Source organism: Cephus cinctus, unplaced genomic scaffold (genome assembly GCF_000341935.2).
Source record: "Cephus cinctus unplaced genomic scaffold, Ccin1 Ccin1_scaffold0318, whole genome shotgun sequence".
Taxonomy (NCBI): Eukaryota; Metazoa; Arthropoda; class Insecta; order Hymenoptera; family Cephidae; genus Cephus; species Cephus cinctus.
The window spans coordinates 47601-72690 of record NW_014333019.1 but is presented as its reverse complement, the minus strand read 5'-3'; the positions used below and the strand labels follow the sequence as shown (position 1 = coordinate 72690).

The 25090-nt window shown below is 38.9% G+C and overlaps 2 protein-coding genes across 15 annotated transcripts in view; one reads left to right on the top strand and one right to left on the bottom strand.

Annotated features, from left to right (window-relative positions):
* Positions 1 to 16011, top strand: part of LOC107266509 (obscurin) — a 42909-nt gene extending 26898 nt beyond the window's left edge. For 8 of the 11 annotated variants that reach the window (XM_025083757.1, XM_015737082.2, XM_025083756.1 and 5 more), the window contains 22 exons: positions 772 to 1017; positions 1096 to 1237; positions 1310 to 3192; positions 4027 to 4179; positions 4545 to 4649; positions 5145 to 5873; positions 6879 to 7281; positions 7356 to 7539; positions 7611 to 7911; positions 7988 to 8566; positions 8655 to 9079; positions 9144 to 9907; positions 9991 to 10292; positions 10359 to 11278; positions 11365 to 11804; positions 11914 to 12052; positions 12127 to 12596; positions 12969 to 13202; positions 13300 to 13444; positions 13512 to 14015; positions 14119 to 15266; positions 15339 to 16011. In XM_025083757.1, the coding sequence (XP_024939525.1) occupies positions 772 to 1017; positions 1096 to 1237; positions 1310 to 3192; positions 4027 to 4179; positions 4545 to 4649; positions 5145 to 5873; positions 6879 to 7281; positions 7356 to 7539; positions 7611 to 7911; positions 7988 to 8566; positions 8655 to 9079; positions 9144 to 9907; positions 9991 to 10292; positions 10359 to 11278; positions 11365 to 11804; positions 11914 to 12052; positions 12127 to 12596; positions 12969 to 13202; positions 13300 to 13444; positions 13512 to 14015; positions 14119 to 15266; positions 15339 to 15579 (10457 nt within the window). In that variant the 3' untranslated portion in view covers positions 15580 to 16011. The remainder of the gene's footprint in view (positions 1 to 771; positions 1018 to 1095; positions 1238 to 1309; positions 3193 to 4026; positions 4180 to 4544; positions 4650 to 5144; positions 5874 to 6878; positions 7282 to 7355; positions 7540 to 7610; positions 7912 to 7987; positions 8567 to 8654; positions 9080 to 9143; positions 9908 to 9990; positions 10293 to 10358; positions 11279 to 11364; positions 11805 to 11913; positions 12053 to 12126; positions 12597 to 12968; positions 13203 to 13299; positions 13445 to 13511; positions 14016 to 14118; positions 15267 to 15338) is intronic. The other 3 variants (XM_025083755.1, XM_015737080.2, XM_015737081.2) reach the window with 3 other exon arrangements.
* Positions 16012 to 16416: 405 nt separating this feature from the next.
* Positions 16417 to 24696, bottom strand: LOC107266510 (uncharacterized protein PFB0145c). Of its 4 annotated transcripts, none has more exons than XM_015737084.2 (5): positions 24515 to 24696; positions 23908 to 24241; positions 23564 to 23832; positions 23382 to 23489; positions 16417 to 23222 (listed from the first exon to the last, which is right to left on the bottom strand). In XM_015737084.2, the coding sequence occupies exons 1-5, from the start codon at positions 24561 to 24563 to the stop codon at positions 17422 to 17424; spliced, it is 6561 nt and encodes a 2186-aa protein (XP_015592570.1). In that variant the 5' UTR covers positions 24564 to 24696; the 3' UTR covers positions 16417 to 17421. The 4 variants fall into 4 exon arrangements, with proteins under 4 accessions (XP_015592570.1, XP_015592572.1, XP_024939526.1 ...); XM_015737086.2 differs by having other exon boundaries at positions 16417 to 21848; positions 24515 to 24694; XM_025083758.1 differs by lacking the exon at positions 24515 to 24696 and adding an exon at positions 24328 to 24477.
* Between the last annotated feature and the right edge of the window lie 394 nt (positions 24697 to 25090).

The window sequence follows — 25090 nt, the reverse complement described above, 5'->3', positions numbered from 1 at the left end:
ATTTTTGAAAATCACAACACTCACGTACTAAAAATGAGATTTTTTAATTTTTAATTTTTTAATATTTTTTTACACTATTTTTTCGTACTTTTGAAAGAATTTCAAGCAATTATTTTAACACACACGTACACAATTCTTCGAATGGAACCCCCACCTCAGCATTTTTAGCCCACCTAGAAGTGTATCCACTTGATCAGTCTGGAAAAAATACTTAAAAATATATGTATATTACACATAATATGCTTCGTTGTTAACACATCATGACGATGTATATTTCAAAGTCAATGACGAACGTTAAATTCATGTAAATTCTTCCTTGTTGCTGGATCTTTGGGAGAAAATAATACATGACACACCGAATAGCAAGCAAATAAGTTTTATACAGTATTTCGACGATAAAATTAACAAAACTTTGGAATATATGTTGTATGGAATCAGAGCCATGTAATTCCAGAAGACTTTAAATATTCGATTTTGCGAATACGATAACAATGATATTTATAACATACAATTTGTGTAAAATGTGTGACATTTTAAAACACAAAAAACGTTCAAACCAAAAATTTGGACTCTCTCTTTCCCAAAACTTTATAAATATATTTTGTTAGAATTGTCATTTAGCGTATCGACATAACTTATGAAAGTCCATGAAACCACGATAGTGTTTCCTCGCTTTAGGAGGAGCAGTGTCGATTATCTAATTGACATATCATTTCATTTATGCTCAAAAATATATTGTTTAATTTACATAAATTAATTTATTTCCCACAGCCGGAGAAAATGCAACCTTCGAATGCTCTTTGAAATCCGTCGACTCGTCCACTAACATGCAATGGCTGAAGGATAACAAACCCTTAGACGACAAATTAGCGGACAGAGTAATAACGAGCAGCGATGAAAACTCATTCAAACTTCAAATTCAAAATGTTCTGGAATCTGATTCTGGTATTTATATTGCAAGAGCCGTAAATGGTGATGGTCAAGCAACTTGCACTGCGCAACTAATTGTGCAGGAACGTAAGTAGTTTATAAATGGTATTATGAATTAAGAAAATAATTGCAAAAAAATATTTTTTAATTCACAAATTGTAACAGTAACAGCCGAGGAACGAAAAGCCAGGGCTGAGGCCAACTCTCCCATTTTCCTGGTCCGTCTCAAGGACACAGAACTCCTGGAAAATACTTACCTACGTTTCATGATCAAGGTCAAGGGAGATCCAAACCCTGAATTAAAATTGTACGTATATAAATAAGCTCTTACCTTGCAGCTGTAAAACTGTATTATGAAATAAGTTATTCTTATGCTTAGCTACAAGGACAATGTCCTTATCGACTCGAAGAACGAACGCATTAAGATCGTCACCGACAAAGCTGAAAAAGGCTTTTACGAGCTGGTTATAGCTGACGTGCATAACTGCGACGCTGGGAAATATTCATGCACGGCTATGAATAGGTTCGGTGAAGCCTCCTGTGAAGCCACGGTGACGGTCACCGACGAGAAGAGCGTCTTCGCCGGACTTCCGGAAGGTCTTTTGGAACCCGGCGAAGAGCCCCAATTCATGTGGCTCAGAGACGGACAGCCTTTTGATCCCGAAGAGAGGTTCAAGGTGCTGTTCAAAGACAGCGAGGACACCTTGGCTCTGGTCTTCCAACATGTTAAACCGGAAGATGCTGGATTGTACACATGCGTCGCGCAGACCAGTACCGGAAATATAAGTTGCAGTGCTGAGTTGACTGTTCAAGGTTCTGTAAACCAATTAATGAAGGAGCCAATCAAGCCTAGTCTACAAACAGAGTTCAAACAAGCGGAAGTCAGTGCCGGTGGATCGGCAATGCTCGATCTTCAAGTTAAGGGATTCCCGAAACCGGATATCAAATGGTCCAAGGATGGACAGGAAATCGTAGCTGGTGGACGGATCAAGTACCTGTGGGAAGACGAAGAGTCTTTATCTTTGGTTATCAAAAATGTTACTGCTCAGGATGCCGGTACTTACACGATCAAGGCTAAGAACGAATTAGGTGAGGACAGTACCCAAATAGAATTAATCGTTAAATCCGCGCCAAAGATCACTAAGAAGGTATCCGACATCACGGCCAGTGTGGAGGAAACAATCAAGACCTCGATACAGGTGCAAGGTTCGCCTACTCCAGACGTCAAGTTCTACAAAGATGGTCAACTGATCACAGAGTCAGAGAGAATCAAGATCACAAAGGAAGAGAACGACACTTATAATATGGTTATCAAGAGTGCCAAGATCGAGGACTCTGGATCGTACTCGATCGTTGCCAAAAACGAGATCAGTCAGACCTCGGAACACTGGAACGTAAACGTTACATGTGCTCCTAGGATCACAAAGAAGTTGGGTGAACCTAAAGTGATCAACGAAGGTGATAGCCTCACTTTAGTCATTGAGGTCGACGCTGATCCTGAACCAACTGTCACGTGGTTTAAGGATACCGAAGTAATCGTAGAAGATGATCATATCAAGATCGTTCAGGACGGTCAAAAATATATGCTGAAGATCACCGGAGCCGTTAGTACTGATGCCTCAACCTATAAAGCAGAAGTGAAGAACAAGTATGGCACCAGTGTGGACGAGACAAAGGTCAAGGTTCGCAGTGCTCCACGTTTCAAAACCAAACTAAAAGACATAACTGCTAATGAAGGCGAATTGAACATTGAATTCCTAGTAGAAATTGAAGGATTTCCGACACCCAATGTTCAGTGGTTCCTGGGGGATGTGGAGATAACAGAAACTCGCAAAGAATATACGCGCATTGAAGAGGGCGATAATTACAAACTAATAATTAAAGAAGTTAAAACTGAATTATCTGGAAAATATACTTGTAAGGTGAAAAATGAATTTGGTGAGAGTGAAAGTAGTTCCTCGTTTACGGTAAACTCGAAGCCCAAGATCGTGAAGAAGCTGACGGACCAAAAAGTCAAGGAGGGCGAAACGCTCCAGTTGAAGGTTGAAATATCTGGCACACCGGAACCGCAAGTAAAATGGTTCAAGGATGGACAGGAGGTGTCAGCTGACGCTAAAATCAAGATCACCAGGGATACTCAACGTAGGGAAAGCTACGACCTTACCCTTAATCTTGTCAAAGGATCTGATGGTGGTGTGTATGAGGTTCGTGCCGAGAACGAGATGGGTTCCGTGAGCAGCAAGAGCAAGGTCACCGTACTCAGTAAGAATAATTTACATCTTATCAAAGATTTACCTTATCTATCCGGGTCTGTATGATCCACTGGTAATTGACGTTTAACGGTATAAATATAATAAGTTTTCCTGCAAAAAGCAAGACATTCCATATTACCTAACAAATATATGTCAAATACAAAAACTTAGCTGTAGCGCCAGTTTATAGTTTGAATACGGTGAACGACGTTTACCAGTGGAATCCATATCAGAAGGGCCTAACTTGCATAAGAATCTTTTTCCGGGAACCAACGATGGTAAAGCATCGTTTTTTAATCAGCGGCCAGTAAGTACAGAAGTAAAAGACGCCCTCTTTTTATTGCTTTCCATGAAGCCTAGACCCATCTCAAAGATTTACAGACAGTCGCCATGTATTTTCATTTAGACTGCTGGTGTTCACCAACTATTGAAATTCTTTTCCTGAAAGCTTCTATATCCTGACTTAAAGCTTCACATACACATATACATCAAAAATGGCAATGATACGTTTGATCAGTTTGATTTTTTTTTCTTTTTGTTTTACCACATTACAACATGTCTCACCTTTTTTCCTTTTTGCGTTGTTTACTGTGTGGCCTTTTTTATATACAAAAAATGTCATACACCTACGTTATCTTAATTATCATTAGTTTTGTCACCTGTCAGGTCTTATTTTATGTTATCCATTAATTTATGTTACTAGTTATACATGTATCTTACTTGATGTTACGTCATTAGTACATCCATCATGTTTTTCACATGGCCCACCCATATAGTAACTAGAATCCCATAGGTAGCATGTATAAAAGAAAACAAGCCCATTAGACGACTTGTACTTCCTCAGCAAAGACCGAAGAGATTGTCGAGGAAAAGAAAGAACTGAAGAAGGAAACAGCTGAAAGTGTAGAGATAGACGAGGATGAGATAGCACCGAAGAAGATGACCAAGATGGATGCAGGACCAGAGACCCAACACGCCGAAGAATCAGAATCCGAAGGTAAAGAGATCCTAAAAAACGATTCGGCAAGATCGAGAGTATTACGAATGCATGAAAACCATGAGCAGCTGGTACGTTCGTACAGAACGAGAGTGTAAATAGAAATGCGAAGGTGTATCAGTTGCAATCCGTGATTAAAATGAATAAAACCAAAAAACACAATGCTGTAAATAAAATAGCACACACGCGTGTGAATTAAGTGAAGGAACGGCAAAACGACCTGCATCCGCAAACTGATAAATGCAAAATAAATTTAACCCGATCATATCGGCAAACCGTAAATGAGAAAAATATTAAAATCAAATGGCTAACACACAGTAGAGTAGCGTAGAGGTAGTTTTAGCCGATGATTAATATACATTCAGGTCGGATCTCACTGGAGAAACAAAGCATCCAAATAACTCGAGGTGAAGGAGACACGATTACCATCTCCGTGGCTTCCACGACCACCCACGAAGCTGTGCTTTCAGGTAATAGCGTACGGATTGAACACACTAAGCATCATATACTTACTCACAAACAATAACACAGCATCCTGACATAATCCATAATTCAAATATCTGAAATGTCAAATAACAATATATAAATACAAAGATTACCAGAATATAATTATTCTTGTGAATTATGGAATCGTCATGATACGTATGATAAAAATATTTACACACAATATACATATACACAATCACTGTTACACTGCGCAAGCTCTGTCTAATAGCTAGTTAACCAGGACACGTGTTCTCTCCTGCGATGTACAGACGCTTCCTATTCTTCTACTTTTTAAATTTCTTCTACTATCACTTCCACTTCTTATTCCTGACTGTCCACGTGTATCGATCTACTGTGAATTTGATCGATCATTCTCTGTAGTAGCGTGTACCATGTCTTTTGAGGATTGCATTGCCTGTTAGATTATAGTAGTCAGGTTGTGTACTAGACTGGGATTGTGATAGGCAGACCCTTCACAGGTCCCGAGGAGAGGCACTCTATTAGCAAGATGACAACAACTAAGGTCGAATGCCAGGAGCTGAGCTCCGAAGGACCTCAGGTAGAAGAGATCGGCTCGTACAGTTACACGATACAAGACGATAACAGTCAGAGAACACAAAACGGTGTACTGATCGAGGAATTCTCTGAGGGTGAAGAAAATCGTGGAAGACTCACTGTCAATCGTGGGGTCTCCATCGTTTCCGTTTCCGATGACGAGTCCACTCTTAAAGGAATATCCCGTGACGTAAGCGCAGACGACATCAACAACGCTGATCTTTGGGAGGCGCAAAAACTTATCAATGGATCCTACGAAGAATCCTTCACTGCTAAGATCATTGAAGAACGAATAATGGACGACCTCAGGCCTCAGAGGGCTATGAGACTTACTGAGACCATCATCGAGGAACGCTCTATAGAGGAATCTCTTTCTGAGAAACAACCGGAAGTTAGTGAAGTCTCGCAGCCTCAGACACCTATTTCGGAGATGAGTAAGCTCTCGAGGCAAAGCTCAAAATTAGAACGATTAGACTCCAGCGAGCCGATCATACCGATCCAGAAAGAAGTATCGACGGAAAACGTACAGAAGGGGCTCAAAGAGGTGGACGAAGAAATTGATGATGAAATGGAGGCACTCTTGAATCGCGTTAGACAACAGCGCAGTGTCCTTGGTGATATTCTCAATAAGGAAGGCGAGAGAAGAAAATCAGGTAAGGTCAGGGAATAGGTACTGGTGGTAGTAGAAATCACCTTGGGGTATTAAAAAAATATTCAAACTATGACGAGGAAACGACGGTGGAGACTACTAAATGATTATGACGTTAATTGAACTTTAATAAATGTATATAATAATGTTGTACCTTTGTGAAACTGTTTGAGAGATATTGTCTCGCAACAATGTGCTATTCGTAAAAATCACGTATAACTGATTTTTTTAGCATTTTTTTAATGTAGTGGTTTCTTTTAATGTTATCAAATATCCTGTCATTACACTCTGACATAGCCGTTTCATCTGTCATCCATTTCGTCCTCCGCATGACGCGTGTAATAGGTGGCTTATGGGATTCTATGATTGTTCATCGCGTGATTTATACGTATAGAAAGAATTAGTAAGTTTAATTATAGTTTAAGGAATGGCAAGAGAATTTAATTATGTGCTTCATATCCTGATTCACTCATCTCCGTACGAAAGCTTTTGATCCGTGTCATGCATGGTGCTAAGCATTTTGAGAATCGCGAGTATTTATTGCATTGAATACTGTTTTTCATCGAGAAAGATGCCTCGCTTGCTTCTTTGACTCCATTGGTAGTATTTCAATGCGCTGAAAATGCAAATCAATGTGTATTGCAAAGCGCGGAGATATAGCATGAATTGCACATTATCACGCTTGTTATATAAAATAAAATGCGAATGGCTTGCATGTTACACGAAGTTGGTCAATCACCCTGGGATTTCATTCAATTTTGCAGAAAGGTAAGTAGCTGGCTAATGTTGTAGATAAAGAAAAACGGAATCAATGGGAAGACAAAGTGCAAGATCATCGAGCATATAGACTTGTTGATTTGATCTGTTGTAAATAGCATGTAAAAATGATTATCCTGCGCTTTTAATGAAGATCGTTAAGAAATTTGTCTGATTAACTGTACGAGCTTCTTTTTTTATAAAATTATGTAAATTGCTTTGATTTTCCATAAATAATCTTTTGTTCACTCAGCATCGCCAGAAATCTTGAGCTCCGATCTTGAAGATCGAATGATCTACGAGGCGCAGAGTACCACGTTCGAGATCAAAGCGACTGGTCAACCAAAACCTGAAGCCAAATGGTTTAAGGATGGAAAGCCGATTAAGAATACAGATCGTCTCAAGATCACTCACAATGGAGATTTCTTCCAGTTGGCTATTGCCAATGCTCAGGTCGATGACTCCGGTATTTACAAGTGCATCCTGAGCAACAAGCTGGGTCAGAAAGTTCTGGAGGCGAACCTGACTGTGGCTTCTGCTTCGGAGTACAGAAAACCAAGATTCGTCAAAGGTCTAGAGGGTGCCAACATCGTTAAGAATGAACCAGTCGAACTTAAGGCAGTCATCACTGCCGATCCTATTCCTCAGGTTGCTTGGTATGACTTTGAAAAAGTGTCTTTAGCTGAGTAAAATTAATCATTCGATTTCAATATTATTCTGCATTATAAAGGTATCACAATGGCGAGGAGATTCCTGCTGGCGACGCAAGAATCAAATTGAAGCTGGAAACTAAACCAATTGAAGATGGATTGAATGAATGTACTTTGACGCTTGCTATACCACAAAGTGACGTTGCTGATATTGGAGAATATACTCTTAAGGCGAAGAATAAGTGGGGCGAAGACGAAGCTAGTGTAAGTCATTAAAAAATATCTTGAGGCATATTTATATACATGAAGTTGTTAATTTTTATATAAATTTACAGGCCTGCTTGGATCTTTTGATACGGCCTGAGATTGAGGAATTTAAGGATATAAGTGCTGCACCACAAGAATTAACCCAATGGGAAGTTGTAATCAAAGCCAATCCAAAGCCGATCATTATGTGGGAAAAAGATGGAAAGAATCTTAAGAATGACAGTCGTTTTGAGTCAGTAGAGGATGCTAAGAACAACAAATACAAATTGATCATTAAAGACGTCAGACTGGATGACGTCGGTACTTACAAAATCACAGCGTCTAATACTGAGGGTGCAACCAGTGCTCAAGCTCAACTTAAAATACACTGTTAGTGACTTTTCTTTATTATTCATATATAAAACAGCCTCGGTAAATATCTAATTATTTATTTCCTTAATTTTAGCGGAAGCACCGACCTTTGTCAAGGGTTTGACTGACCAAACGGTAAAGGATAGAGAAGATGTTGAACTGAAAGTCCGTGTGAACGGACTTCCTAAACCTAATATCAAGTGGCTTAAAAATGGTGTGGAGATCACCAATTCCGAACACTACGTTATTGAGACCTTTGTAGAAGGCCAGGTCGTTAGCAGTCTTACTATAAAGAATTTCACATCTGATGATGTCGCTAAGATAACCTGCGTAGCTAGCAACGTGTCTGGCAAGGTTGAGACTTCCGGTAAATTAAACATGATACGTGCAGCGCCATCATTTAGTCGAGCACTACCCAGATCGGCTGATGTTGATGAGGGTGAACCACTGGAACTTAAAGCCAAACTGGATGGCAGTCCAATACCAAGTGTAAAATGGTTCAAGGATGGAGAAGAAATCAAACCTGATGGTCGTGTGAAGATAGAAGCTCTTCCCGATGGCACTGTTAAACTTGTCATCGATAAAGTCAAACCAACTGATTCTGGAGCTTACAAGCTCGTGGCTTCAAATCCAAATGGAGAAAATTCAGCGCTCTGCGCAGTAGCCGTTACACGTAAGTTTTTCAGTGCTAAAACGTCCATAAAGAATTACAGATAGGATATCTAATAACTGTAAAATGGTTTCATGATTTATTTCTACAGCCGAACCAAGAAGACCGTCTTTCTCAAAATCATTAGAAGACGCAAAGGCTGTCGTTGGTCAGCCGTTAAAACTGGAAGCTCAAGTAGTAGCTTTTCCAAATCCTCAAATCCAATGGTTCAAGGATGGTGTACCGATAAGACCCACTAAAGAAATAAACTTTGTCAACGAGCCAAATGGTTTGATTGGATTATCTATAGACAAGGTTCGTCCGGAAGATGCTGGTACCTATTCTCTGGTAGTGTCCAACAAACTTGGACAGACCACGGGTAAAGCAAAAGTCGAAGTAGAGGAGAAAGAACGTAGACCAGCTTTCCTGACGACTTTGCAGCCTTTGACGGTAGTTGAAGGATTCCCAGCTAAGATGGAAGTGAAAACCATTGGTAAACCAACGCCTGCAATTAAGTGGACGCACAATGGAGTAGAGGTTTGTAATAAAAAAAAAAGAAAATAAAAATATTTTGAATAACAATTAAATTGTGCATATATAGGTTGTGCCAGATGGCGAGCACGTAAAAATCGTTGATCAACCCGATGGAAATCACGCACTCATCATCGACAAGGTCAAACCAGAAGATGCTGGAGAATATGAGGTGGTTGCCACTAACTCTCAGGGAACATCAGCAAGCAAGGGCAATCTGGAAGTAGCTGGAAAAGGACAATCGGATGCACCACAAGAAAAAGCAGGCTTCTTAAGTCCAATGCGCGACGTATCCGTCGAAGAAGGTCAACCCTTGACTCTTAGTGCATCGTTCATTGGAAATCCTATTCCGGATGTCAGCTGGACAAAGGACGGTCAAGCGTTGGCACCGTCTGAGAGAATAATGATGACCTGCGACGGAAAGAAGGTCGGTCTAGAAATTAATCCAAGTGAACCAAATGATGCTGGAGTATATCGCTGCCGTTTGGTCAATCCTCTTGGCGAAGATACAACAAGTGCAAATGCAACCGTGAGAAAGGTCTTCCAACCTCCTAGTTTCACCCAGAAGTTCTCTGATCTTCAGCAACTTCCTACCTTTGACGCCAAATTCCCTGCTCGAATTAATGGTATACCTAGACCAGATGTCATTTGGTACTTTAACAACGAGCCTATTCTTGGCGATACAGACAAGTACAAGATCAAGAGAGACGGCGATGCTCATTGCCTGTACGTAAAAGATTGTACACCTGCTGATTCTGGACGATACAAGTGTAGAGCTGTTAATAAGGACGGCGAAGCTGAATGCGAGGCGAACTTGGACGTTGTTGATAAGATGTAAGGACTATATAAGTTTGGATTTTTTCGTGGTACGAATTCCAAATTATACAAGTTTCTCTAACACCACCAAAAATTTTTAGTGAGAAGAAACAAAAGGCCGAACCTCCGTCGTTCTTAAAGAGAATTGGAGACTGTGAAGTCTTCAAAGCGATGACTGCCAAATTTACTGCCTGCGTCACTGGTTACCCTGATCCAGAATTTGAATGGTTCCGCAATGGTGAAAAAATATGGCCCTCTGAACGCATTCGTATGGATAATGAGGGTAATGGATTACTTAGACTAATCATAGCAGGTGTGGATGAGGGTGATGTCGGAAAGTATAGTCTAAGAATATTCAACCCTCACGGAGAGGACACCTGTCATGCTGAGATGACTTATGACAGTAAGTATTATACTTTGCCACAATACAATAACGCACTTACGCTAATATATGTCAACTCTTATACAGCGTTTGAACCACGTGCCAAGAGACCATTAGCAGATCAGTATACAGACTTTGATAAATTCCGCAAGTCCGGATCTCCTCTGCCTTTAGCAGACAGACCGATAATCAGTCGTATGATGGATAGACACCTAACATTATCATGGAAACCATCAATTCCAATTGGGCCACGAGTTCCTGTCACGTACCAAGTAGAAATGTGCGAACTACCTGATGGTGATTGGTTCACAGCACGTTCCGGCATAAGAAGCTGCGTTTGCGATATCCGGAATCTGGAACCCTTCCGCGATTACAAATTCCGTATTCGCGTAGAGAATAAATATGGAATAAGCGATCCTTCTCCGTTCGCACAAACATACCGAGCTAAATTGGAACCAGACCCACCTAAATTCTTCCCCTATTTGCCACCCGGTATAGACTTCCGCCCTGAGACCAGTCCTTACTTCCCTAAGGACTTTGATATTGAGAGACCACCCCATGATGGTTACGCACAACCACCAAGATTCCTCAGACAAGAACATGATACGCAGTATGGTGTGAAAAATCATAATTGTAACTTATTCTGGTTTGTCTACGGCTACCCAAAACCGAAAATGACTTATTACTTTAATGACGAGTTAATCGAATCTGGAGGTCGTTATGATCAAAGCTATACGCGCAATGGACAGGCAACTCTATTCATCAATAGAATGCTGGATAGAGACGTTGGCATTTATGAAGCTGTTGCGAGAAACGAACATGGAGAGGCTAGACAAAGAGTGCGTTTGGAAATTGCTGAATATCCAACCTTCATTCAACGTCCTGATGAAACTGTCATCATGATTAGAAAATCTGGAAAAATTGAAGCTCGAGTCACTGGAGTGCCTTATCCAGAACTTAAATGGTACAAAGATTGGAAACCACTTGCTGCTTCCTCGAGAATTAAGGTTTGCAATTGTATTGATATCCGTAACGTAATTTTGTATTTACATTACTGTTCCAGATCTGTATTTAATACTTATATATTTTTTAGATTCAATTTATTGAACCCGATACGTCTATACTCACCATTAGCGATGCCATCTCCAAGGATGAGGGTCTTTATTCGCTGAGTGCTGGAAATGTGGCTGGTTCTGTCTCTAGCTCTGCTATGGTTCACATAGAAGAGAATGAGCAAGAATATGGTTATAGAACGTATACAAAGAAACGTGATATCAAAGCGCGTACTAAACCAATCAATGACCTGTATGACTTGGGAGATGAGTTAGGACGTGGAACACAAGGAGTCACTTATCATGCCGCGGAGAGATCAACTGGAAGAAATTATGCTGCTAAAGTTATGCACGGTCGTGGAGAACTTAGGCCATTTATGTACAATGAAATGGACATTATGAATAGTCTGAATCATCGAAAACTCCTGCGTCTGCACGATGCCTATGAGACTGACAGGTCTTTGACTCTTATTACTGAATTGTATCCTTTGCAATTTATTCTATAAACTCTTTAACGAGAATAGTCGATGTTTAACATAAACTAACACCGATTGAAGAACACCTGTAGATCCTTAACCATTTAAATTCAGAGCTGCTGGAGGTGAACTTGTAGACAACCTTACTAAACAGCCCCACTATACAGAAGGTGAAATTGCAGGGTACATAAGACAACTTCTATGGGGTTTAGATTACATGCATGGAAATAGCTATGCCCACCTTGGACTCACTGTAAATCTATTAAAGTTATTATAACTCTTCAATATTTTAATTCCGCAGTTATATAAAAAGATGAATACTTTTAGCTGGGCGATCTTCTAATTTCACATCCTGGCGGAGATGACTTGAAAATCGGTGACTTTGGCCTCGCCAGAAGGATTTCGTATGGCAAATTGATGAACTTGTTTTACGGAATGCCGGAATACGTGGCTCCGGAAGTGGCCAACAACGAGGGTGTTGGATGTGGCGCAGATATGTGGTCCGTTGGTATCATCACCTACATCCTCCTTTCGGGCATCTCTCCATTTAGAGGAATTAATGATCGCGAGACGTTAACCAGAATCAAAGAAGGAAAGTGGGAATTCGACGATCGCTGGTCAAATATCTCCAAAGACGCTAAAGACTTCATCAAAAATCTTCTGGTCTATCACGCCGACGGTAGAATGGACGTAAAGTCAGCCCTACGTCATCCATGGCTGAATTATGCAGACAAAACGTTCAACGAACCTTACAAGATACCATCAGAAAATTTGAACAATTATTACAAACTTTATCGGTAAGAATTTTGAAAGATTGCGCATATATTTAGAGCAGACGCAGCAAACCTATGTACCTTTGTAAATGATCATAATAAGGCTGGGGTAAAATGAATCGTGTCACGAGTAACAGAAATAGATGGTATAAATAACGTTGCTGGCAATTAGTTATTTCGAGCAGCTGCCACGTTAACGAGCCTCGTTAAAATCTTGGACAAGACTATCTACTTGACAACGTCAACGTCAAATCAAACTCAAAATGATTCTTAATGGGATTCTTGATATTATATGGGGCGCTCTTGGAATCCTGATATGTTGTTCATATGTTTCGTAAGCTGTTGATTATGTATATGAATTTTGAAAGTAATAATAATTTTTCTCTCTGCCTTTAGGGATTGGTACACCAATGCTTCATGTCGCACATGGTACCGCAGGCGCAGGTTAAGTGGAGCCTTCGAGCATCCTTCGAAGATGGTTTATCCACCAGGACAAAGATACACCCCGGAACCAAGCCCAGAGAGAAGTTTCAGCCCCAGGGCTAAGCCTACTCCAAAGTCTTGGGAAAATCGTGTACCCTCGAGAGAGCCAATCGACACGGAAATTGGTGTGATCAAGAACGAGAGCCAGTTAGTAATTTTAATTCATCTCGTTATGGAGAAAGAAATTACACATTTTGATAATAGAAACAGGTAACTAATTTCATCGAATCAACATTGTCCACAGTTATCAATATGGACCTGATACGTATCTTCTGCAACTTCGCGATACCGATTTTCCTGTACGTCTACGTGAATACATGAAGGTTGCTTATAATCGTGGACCAGGATATTCACGTACAATTACAGATGACAACAGTTATGATTGGAGGGTAAGTTATGATTTATTCGTGTAAAACGAGTCAAAATATATTACACTAATTCGGTTATTCTTTATAGACACCTATTATTCGCGAGCGTCGTCGATTTACTGACGTTATGGATGAAGAAATTGATGACGAACGCAAAGCCAGGATCAACAAGTACGGATCAGCTGATACTTACACGCTAAGACGTTTACGTCATGAATTGGGTACAAGATTGGATAGTTATGCCGAAGCTGAAGCTATCATGGAGACCAAAAAAGATGGACATTTACCGTTCTTCCGTGAAAAACCACAAATTTTGCCAATTGAGGAAGACAAATCAGCCCAGCTGGCCTGTCTTGCTGTAGGCAATCCCAAACCATCTATTCAGTGGTTCAAGAACGATCTGGTAATACAAGAAGGTAACCGAATCAAAGTTACTGAAGACGATGAAGGTAGATCTATTCTGCGCTTCAATCCTGCTAGACAACACGACGTGGGAATATACAAAGTCGTTGCCAGGAACAAAGTTGGACAAACTGTAGCTAGAACTAGAGTCTTACTAGCTACTGTACCCTCAGCTCCAGACTCACCTGAGGTATAAGAGAAGCAATAAATCTACGCTATTTAATTTAATAAGCATATAAATATTCTCTGAAAAGATCCAAGTAGACATAAATGTGTTACTTTTTTCATAACAGGTCACTGAAGTCTCAGATACTGAAGTACTATTACGTTGGAAGCAGCCAAAGGATGATGGCAATTCTCCAGTACTGTGCTACAATCTGCAATACAAGGAAGGCGATTCAATCGAATGGGTAGACGTTGCCAGTAACATAGATCATGAATTTTACGTAGTCAGAGATCTTAAACCAGACACCAGCTACAACTTCCGTCTAGCAGCCAGAAATCGTATAGGATGGAGCGAGAAAGGAATTCCAACGAAGCTGATTAAAACGAAGGATCAAGGTGCACAGAAGGTGCAAGTAACACGTGCAATGAAGCACCTTCAACAGTTAACAGAATCTGGACAAGAGATTGAAATCGAAGAAGCTAAATCTCATATAAATTATTCGCTCGAAGATACACCAATTGAATGGTCAACCGAGGGTCAACTAACCGACAAGTACAGCTTCATCTCAGAACTATCACGTGGTCAGTTCTCCGTCGTTGTCAAGGGTGTTGAGAAGTCCACGGACAGAGTGATCGTAGCCAAGATCCTAGAACTACGTCCAGAAATCGAAGAGCAGGTGAATAATGAATACGAGTCACTGAGGTCTCTAAGACACGAAAGAATAGCCGTCCTGGAGGCAGCTTACAAGATACCTGGATCATCGGTAGCAGTATTCATTCAAGAGAAGCTCCAGGGTGCCAACGTCCTAACCTATCTCTCAAGTAGACACGAGTATACAGAAAACTGCGTGGCTACTATCGTTACACAGATTTTAGATGCACTGCAGTACCTGCACTGGCGGGGCTTCTGCCACTTGGACATCCAACCAGACAACGTCGTCATGGCCTCCGTAAGATCTGTGCAAGTTAAATTGGTAGACTTGGGCTCAGCGCGCAAGGTAACCAAACTGGGTACCACTGTACCACAATTGGGACACCCTGAGTATAGGGCTCCTGAAGTGTTGAACGATGAACCAGCATATCCACAAACGGACATTTGGATGGTTGGGGTGTTGGCCTATGTGTTACTCTCGGGAATGTCACCCTTCCGTGGAAAAGATGCTGAGGAGACCAGACAAAATATTTCATTTGTTAGATACAGATTCGAATATCTTTACAAGGAATTAAGTCAGGAGGCTACAAGATTCCTTATGCATGTATTCAAGCGTACGCCTAGGTGCGTATGAGTTTTATATATGTGAGCTTAATCGTATTAGGATTTTTCTTATGTTAATATTTATTTTTACAGCAAAAGGCCTAGTGCTGAAGAATGCCATGAGAATAGGTGGCTATTACCGACGGAGTTTATGATAAAGAAACGTGAGAGAGCAATATTCCTTGGCAATAGACTCAAGGAATACAACGAAGAATATCATCAGAAGAAACAAAAATTGGCTTCGAACAGTGACAGTTTAGCAGAGGCTTTTGGCTCTGCGCGACAGCTAATCAGATCAAATAGCATACAAGATGAACTGTTCACCACCTTCTAACTTCTAAGATAAACTATGATTTTCCAAATACGTATTTATTTATTTAATTGTTTATAATTCACAGACAAGTCTAGTCAATCCCAAAGAGCTAAGGGACACAGATAAGAAAGTTGAGCTGAAAGTTGAGATTTTCCTTGTTTTTTCTTTTTGTTATTATTTATTTGTTATAACTTGTAATTACGGTCACCGTTATAATTGCCATGTAAACCCTATTCTATACGTAGATTCCGTACACGCAGACATTTTGATTTTTGGTCCGGGATACGTTTATGTGGTTATACCGCCCCATTAATTTTAAGATAAAGATGAAATATTATTTACGTTCTGAACAATCGAATTGCGAACGAAATTCTAATAAATTGTACAAAACTAGCAATCACGTACGAACTATATTATAAATTACTGACAAAATAAAAATCCTGTCATAAAAGACCTGTGTTGTAATATTTTTTTGAAACAAGTGAATTATATCTTAAAAGAATATCACTTTTCCATTAATTCTTTATATCCTTTAGCCCTAAAAAAATAGCGCTTCTTGGCTGACGTCAGTTTTATAGTTATAATCGATATGACATTGAAATTTAGAAGACTATTGTTAACAAGACATTTTTGGAAAATATAATTCATAGCAAACGATACTACAATTTAGTATTGACTTGTAATCATTTTCAAAAATATTCAGACAATATTGTCACAGATTATCGGTACAGAATTAAAGCATAAGACAAAAAAATAGTGAGAAAATTCGTAGTAGGGACAAATTTTTTGAACGGATATGACCCTGAAGGATTATATGGTAAAATTAAAAATAGGTATTAATTATTATTAGAACGCACGTTTTTATGATACCATAATTTATTCGTTCATTCGAACAGACCTAAAGTAAAGAGAACATAGGAAAAACTACCTTACAATATTATAAAGAAATGCATTACAAACACAACAGATTAAAAACGTATTCGAATTAACATTAACAGTTTTATCGCAGCTGTCGCGATAATTAGGATCAGTTTACTCACTAGCGATACATTATTATACACTATGATAAACAAAAATTGGTTATATCTTTATGTCAATAACTGCGCGGATTTGTGCACTGAATTATTCTCGCATTAATATGACATTGTGACTCAAGTCGTAATTTCTTACATCAAATTGGAAGGACACTGTGATCGGTAGCGTAGCTGAAGAAATTTTATTGAAAAGAACAATTTTTTTTTTAGTAAAGTAAAAGAAAATACATGTTTTCGCAACAAATTTATATCGATAAAAATGTCCGCTTGTCTTCGACAAGTAAGCATAAAATCTGCGAGAAATTATTGATTGTTCAGCCTATTCCTTGAAAACATCATCGCACGTGTCCCATATCGCATTGTCTTGCGTCACGGATAAATCGTAGAAAATATAAAAGCTATCGACGCTTTATACGAAAAAGAAATACTCTCAGTCTGATATATAGGCACAATTATTGTTGATTACTTTTTAACGCACACCTTCAGGATTTTTCTTTGACTGAAGAAACCTTTTTCATATATTCAGGTCTTAGAATCAGCTGGTGATAATATATCATTGTATGTAGCGACATATCACATCAATATATTATAAAATCGCTGAAGCATTATTATGTCGGTTCTCAAATGAGCAAGATGTTTATTTTTTTGTTTCAGTACATATTTCTCCACTTGGAAGTTTCCTTAAAAAATTCTGAGGATTTTCTTCTTCAACATCAACTAACACCACATTTTCAAATATAAAGCGTGCTAGCGAGTAAGATAGACAATGGCGAATGACAGGCTATAAGAATTATTATTCATCAAATATCATAAAAAGGTAGGATTCTCTTTACGCGGGTTTAGGAAACTTGTCTTTACCAGAAGCTTTTAGTTTCTGATGATACATTAAATAAGCGGACACCTGCTGGCGACGATTCCGATTCAACATTCGCTCTCTGAATAATGATGCCGCAACTTTTTTCTGATTTTTCTTAATCTTCTCAAGGCTGGCAACTTGAAATTGTGTTGTGCCACCGGATGAGCTTAATGGAATAAAAATGTCTTTCGTCTTTATGTGGCAACTTGATGGTTTACTAGGGCTGAACATTGATCTTGACGGCAATATTTTTTCTTCTTTCTTCAAGATCTTCCTTCTCTTTTGTGGCCTTGTTGGAACATCTGATATGTTTTCAATTACATCATCTGGAAGTCTCTTTAGATTCTGTTTAGCTGGGTAGACTTTTTCCACTTTTTCTAATTCTTCAACTTTCATATGTTGATCGTGTTCAACCTTTTTGTTGTGCTTCACATTCTTCTTCTTCTTAGCTTCTTTTCCAGCTTTTACGCTTTCAGCAACATTCTTCATTTCTAATACTGCTGCTTGACGAGCTTTCGCAAATCCTATGCTTTCTGGTGCATCGCTGGCATCGGATGAAGAATCGACAGCTGAATCTTTCTTCTGGATTTCTATCTCTTGAGATTTTAGGACTTGTCTTTGTTTTTTGGTTCGCTTTTTTGACGTGGATTCCTCGACAACTATTTTATCTACATTTTTCAGCTTCGTCTTTGCTTCCACTTCCGGTTGCGCGGACTCCGCAGCTTCTTTTAATTTTCGTTTTCGCTCCTTCTTGTTGTTATGAACGAGTGATTCTTCACTTGGTCCTTCATTTTCGTTCGCCGAAATCGCTTCAGGAAGACTCTTATTTTTCTTTTTTTTCTTTTGTTTCTTATTGGATTTTTGCACCGATGCTACACCCTCTTCATCAACCGATTCGCGAGTTTCGATATTTTCTAAAGCTTCGTTAGACAGGCTCTCTTGTTCAATTTCCTGGCTTACTTCAGACTTTTGCTTTTTCTTATTTGATTTCTTTTTTAACTTACCACTCTCTTCTGCAACGACTTTACTCCTTTTAGTAATCCGTGAATCTTCATTAGTTGTGCTGTTCACTGTTTTAACGTCCTGCTTTTCATTATACTCCTTTGGTTCGGCAGAGTCTTCAGTTTCTGCTTGCTCGAGGCTCGATGTTCGCGATAACTTCTTCGCCAATTTCTTTCTTTCTTTACGGATAGCAATCTTACTTTTATTACTATGAACTGGTTTTTCAGTGACAATTTCCTCCTCGATTTCTTCATCTTTCGATACTATCACCATTTCCTGTATTTGACTTCCTTTCTGCTTTTCTAGATCAATATCCAATACATCCTCCGCTTCATCCATAGCTTCTTCTGCATTTGATTTTTTACTGTCCACCTCAGTACCGTCTTTACCTTCCATGGTGACCAAGCTTCTTCTTTGTTGAATCATTGATTTTCGTTTCAACTTTCGTAATTTCTCATCACCAACATCCGCTGGCAAGCTTTCATTTAGCTTCTGTTTCTTCAAGTACTTCGTTAAAGGAGTCTCACTGTTTGGAGTAGCCATTGATTTATTTAACGTATCTACCTTTAACGATTTTTTTCTTGAAAGATTTGTCGCTTCTGTAATTTCGGGTGGATCTATAGGCAAACTTTGCTGCAAGGCCTTTAGTGTTTTAAATGATGGCACGTCCTTATCCTTGGAATTACTTGCACTTTTTATAGGTGTTTTGACATCAGCTAAAGTTTGGGCACTTAGGGATTTCTTCTTAGCAAATCCAACCTCTGTAGCAACTATGTCCAGCAACGAGTCATTCGGGGTGAGTTGATTAGCTCTCTTCTCGTTAGTCTTCTCTTTAGCAGAAGTTGATATCGGCGTACTACATTCTATTGATGAAAGAGATTTACGATGTTTCTTCGTTAAACTCTTCCTTGATTGTTCTAAATCAATTTTGGACTCTATGATTTCTTCAGGCTCGTCTAAAGTTTTGTTCTTGTTCGATGATTTTGAAATATTTTTATCCATAGACAAACGAGATTTTGAGACCTGCTCGACTTCAGCTTCAGAATCTTCTTCCTGTTCTTTATGAACATCCTCCGATTCTGTATTATCATCTTCGTTTTCTGAGTCGACTGGTAATGAAATTCTGTTATACTTTTTCTTCTTTTGGTCATTACTGGGTTCTTCTAACATGTCTTCTTCTTCATTTATGGAATCTTCATCTGTTTCTTCTTCCATATCCTCCTCATCTTCAACAATCTCATCATCACCCACTACAAAATCAGCAAGATCCGAACCATTATCGTTTGAATCAGAAGATTCTGATTCTGAAGCTCTACAATCATCCGCTGGGACGTCATCGTCCGAATATTTTAGACTGGTATCGCCGTTAAGATTCATTTCACGAGCGATATCAAGATCCATACTGTTTTCAGTGTCATCCTCATCTTTAGAAGTGCTTTCATTAAACAAGAATGATGGAATTTGTTTATCACATTCATCGCTATTCGAACCGCTTTCAAGATCAGAACCATAACGTGCAAGCGTTGAATAGTTTCTCTTAAAACTGGCTGTTTTGCCACTTATCATCTTCAGTGAAGTATTCTTTGATTTATTATTTTGTTCAACGTTATCATTAGAATCATCTTCACTGAATTTCGCAGAAATATCATTGTCCGAACTTTCTTCTTCATTAAATTCTATAAGTCGTTTTGTCTTTTTACCAACTGATACATTCTTCAATGAATTACGAGACTTCATTTCAGCCGTTGAAGTCTGCATACTTTGTTCCATTTCTTCGACTTCTTTTCCTTCTTCATTATCTGATCCAGTATCCATCATGATAACAGCTTCCTCTGCTATAAGCTTCTTACTCAAATTTTGTTGGGACGTGTTTAAAGATTTTCTTGTCTCTGTAGATTTACGTGAAAAGGATTTCACATTCTCTGGCGTATTATTACTTGTTTTATTACCCTGATCTTGATTTTTGCTCGATTCAAGAGACATGGCATTAGATGACCTATTTAGAGATCTTCTCAAATCAGCAGACTTACGGGAGGAAACATTAACGTTGCACGATGAATTACAGCTAGTTTCTTGCTCATCTATTTTCTCGTCAACTGTCTCACATTCGCGTGACTTGTTTAAGGATTTCAACGCGACAGAACTCTCATCCGTTAAGTTACTGCTGAATTCTTCGTCATTGTTTTGTTGTTCCTCAATTCGGCTCGTTGATTTTTGTTTCTTAGACGTATTTAGAGACCTTCTGTTACTCAATGATTTACGAGATGATATATTTGCTTCATTTGATTCATCGTCGCTAACATCTTCGAGTACAAATGGTTCGTCATCACTAGAACTGGTAGAATTCACTTCTATAGTGTTATTTATAGGTTTTCTGTTCAAGAACTTATGGGTAAAGACATCACTCGACTCATTTTCTGGATTATTTTTACTGCTTTTTGAGAGATTTAAGTCTACTGACTTATTTAAACTTTTTTTAGAAATATTTAAACTGTCCCGTAATTTAATCAAAGATTTTCGATCTATGGATGAATCCTCTTGAGACGAATTCATAATCAACTCATCATCGGAGTCATCATCATTCTCCATGACTATCGATTTATTTTTCGAAAATGCTGTTTTATCTGATTTATTCGACGTGTTCAGTACACCTGAAGAATCTCCGGATTTATTAAGTGATTTCCTATTATTTAATGCATTGGTGTCATCATTGACGAAAACGGAATCGCTCCCATCATTCTCTGTATTGGTCGATGATTTTCTTCTACCTACAGATTTCCTTTTCGACGAATTTAAAATTTCCGTACACTCCTTAGTTAACTGTTTCTTAGCCGATGACTGATTGTCAGCAGTCTTACTGGCTTCATCTTCGCTAACAACTTCCATAGGCTCCTCCTCCGGAACTATTTCCAGCTGTGTCTGTTTCTCACCTTTTTTAAGTTCGGATTCTAACATCCTAGTTTTCATAATGATAGTATCATCTGAATCATAATCAAATTTCTGATTTTTCCTAACGAGTTTTTCAGTCTCTGCTGCGTGCCAGGCGTCACGATCTACCAGAATGAGATCGCACTCTGCCTCGCTTTCATTTTCGAGTCTTTCAGTAGACACTGAATGGATAGAACAACTTTCGTACTCTACGAGTTTCTTATTTTTTACCTTTTCCCATTCATCAGCCGGAATGTCTTGAAATAGATTACCAATATTTGAATCTAAGTCACTGTCGTCGACATTCACCCCTTGAGTACGCTTACTTTTTTTGTTGTCGACTTGTGGACTTGTCACAAATGACGATTTGGCAGTTTTCTCAGTTGTTTTACTTGGCGATTTCGAAGTAGTACTTACGGACGTTTCAACCTCTTTGACAGATTCACCTTGAGTTAGTCCTCTGGTTGAGTCTGGAACAATTGAAGAATTCGTATTTTTAATTGTACACAGAATCTCATCTCCTTTGCAGCTCTCATTCATGCGGATCGGCGAATCTGTGACTGACGATTTCTCGTTTGGATCAAAAGAAATATTTCTGATGGATATTGTATCTGACATACTGCAGTCTGTGACATACTCATTTAACTCTGCAGTAGTATCTTTCGTTGGACTCTCCTTCTGAGTACTCGCATCTTTTGGTATTTCAACATCATCTTCCTGAATATTCTCTGGCAGCTCACTCTTGTTTATAGGAGAACCACTTTCTAAATCGCTTATATTTAAACTAAGTCTTTTCTGTTGAGAGTCTGTTGAATGTTCTTGCACAACCTCACCAACTGTTCTTCTGGAAGATATTGTTTTGCTTTCTAAATTAGTAAGAAATTTTTCACGTAGCTGGCAAACTGTATTAGATTTCATTATTGCCGATAATGGTTCGGAACTCACTGCAGACATGTCCTCTGGATCCGCATCTATTTCCAATTTTTCCATTTCTGAGACCTCATTTAAGTTCTGTTGCAATTTCACAGGTTCACTATCTTCATCATTTTCGTTCGTTCGTTCGCCATCGAGTTCCATTTTGTCTAATTTCACAAAAGCGTCCTTCAAGACTACGTTTTCTATTTCCTGGAAAGTCACTTTATCGTTTGAAAGATCATTTAGATTTTCCACGGTGATTTCGTCGACTTCCATCGGTTCGGAATGGGATTCGATTTTTTGAGAACTCAAATTTGAAGACTCTTTCTCTGTAGCACTGTTCTTCAGGGAATGTCTTCGAGTTAAAATCTTCGATTTGGCGGAATCAGTTTGTTCCGAATTGTCAAAACTTTTACGAACAGTAACTGTTTCCTCTGGCGTGTTTTGAAACTCTGAAATATTAGACAGAAGTCGATCGTCCGCAGACAAATTATGCTTTTCTTTCGAGGGCGTCTCAAGGAGTGATCTCAATGATTTTTTACCAGTCGATACGACGTTGGTTATTGTCTCTAAATTTCGTTCGAACTTTATGTCAGTAACATTTCCTTTTTCATTCTCCTTATTGCCAGGACTCGTTTCTTGTTTTCCAGTTGATTTATTAAGTAAGCTTTCTATTTTAAGGCCCAATTCCTTAGAAGTCTCTTTCAGTGTTAGGGAATGACGTTTTGGCGGAGTCGCAGATATACCTTTATTGTTCACTATGGTTTCCATTACAGTTGTTTGTACTTCTACGATGGTCTCGATGGGAATGGAATGATCTGACATCGTCGGTGTTGTCAACTTTGTGTCTGCTGGCGATACATCACTTGGGGATGCTTCATCTCTTAGTGAAAGTGATTTTTCAGAGGATTCAAAGACTGAATCCTTGGCTGCAGTAAATTGAAGTAAATATGTAAATGACTGGCGCCCATAGGAAATCCGCGTACAATTTTTTTAAGGGTTAAAAAAATATTCATTTGCAACTGATAAGACAAAACAAGACAGGATCATATTTAGAATTTAGATTATTTCTGTTCGGTGCAACTTACCGAGTGACTCTTCAACGGGCATTTCTTCGTCCACTGCCTCCAAGCTAGTATTAGCTGACATGGATTTGGATGTTTTCTTGATAGAGGATGATGATAAGTTATCGGATTCTATCGTAAACAGAAATATAAATATTAAATCGTTCTTTGCTTTAAATCATTACAGCGGAATCTAATTCACACACCATCATGTTTTGATGTAACAGAATCGGAAACCTCAGGTATGGCACTTTTAACTTCTTCAGCTTCTTCTGCTAAAACAGGTTCTGATGGCATTACAGATGCTCGCCTACGTGTTTTGGTATTAGTAGGTACTGTTGTTGACTGAGAATCTGATTCTTTTTTCAATAATGTATCGATAGGATGTTCAGATTCCACAGAGCTAGCTCTAGTCCTGCGAGCTCTTACAACTGGTGGTGTAGACTTAGACTCCGAACCGGCTCTTAAAGAACGTCTGTGAACAGAATGAATAAAGACATATAAAACCATTCTGGAGAAAGGACAAAATTGTTTATCAGTAATTGCTTACTTAGCGTGAACAGTAGATTCTGGAGAATCTGCAATCTGTGCTGTGAGGCTTCTTCTTGTTGAACGTTTCTGAGGTGTGCCAACATGAGACTGTAAATCTGATACCTCGCTAACATCAGATGTAACAGAGTTTTTCCTGGATCGTAATATTCTGGATGGTTCACTAGCTCCAGATTCCATTGTACCTGTACGACGTCTTGTGCTTGGACCTGTATTACCTTCGGTTACTGATTCTGGAGATGATCCATCCTGATGGGCAGGACGTCGAATTCTGCTGCTACGTCGTAGAGGAGAGCTCGTGACCGAGGATGCTACGATTCCTCGAGTTCTGCGGCCTAACAGAAGAAAACTAAAGATTTACACATTCGTAATGAACAGCCGGTTACATGTTTGACATTCTCCAAAAAAGAATTATTAATACCAAATAACGTAGATTTGAACAGCCACCGGCGTTACTGATATATGTATATATGAAATATACTAAAGTTGCAAGACAATGCCCAAATATCGCTAAATATTTAGTGCCTTCCAAGACGGTCACGACCGTTACAAAGTATTCGGCCAAGTTCGTCCTGCGCATGCAACAAATAAAAAGAGATAATACAAACCGATCTTCGTTTCCGTATCGTCATCTGAATCCTTAAATACACGCGGCATCTTTACGATCGTTTCCAGCACTAATCGAAGAACAATACCGCGTATAAATTAAAACAAATTAAATCTCTGTTTTAAGATTCAATCCTACCGACACGTGTTCGTAAGAAATTCAACCATTAAACTACTATTTTTCCGGTATTCCGCGCGCCAATGGCTCACTTTAGAATATTACACTAGTGACATCTTATGGTTCCAGTGCAAAATATATATATTCTGAACTTAAGGAATGGGTAAGCCCGGCAAAATGAAGGAAAATTCTGGTAGAAGCAAAGGTCGGTACTGGATGATTTTAGTCGGTAAATAACTAATTAATAATAAGTCAAAAATTGCAATTAGCACTATTTAAAATTTTAATTCACTATACCTGATAAGTAATAACTTTTCCTATTTTTTCTATTTGTACATATATAATGATCACAATAAAGAAGCACCCTTGGGGTGACATAATCCTTAGTGCGTCTCTATACCACTTGTAGCGCAAGTGTTCCAAAGCTTATAGTTTATATTTGTTCATTCTAGTGAAGATT

Excerpts from the sequence above, each read along its gene's own strand:
- LOC107266510 (XM_015737084.2), bottom strand. The coding sequence starts at position 24,563 with ATGCCGCGTGTATTTAAGGATTCAGATGACGATACGGAAACGAAGATC. Across the intron at positions 24,242-24,514 it reads CGATACGGAAACGAAGATCG|GCCGCAGAACTCGAGGAATC; the intron begins GTTTGTATTATC and ends TTCTTCTGTTAG. Across the intron at positions 23,833-23,907 it reads GAATCTACTGTTCACGCTAA|ACGTTCTTTAAGAGCCGGTT; the intron begins GTAAGCAATTAC and ends TTCTGTTCACAG.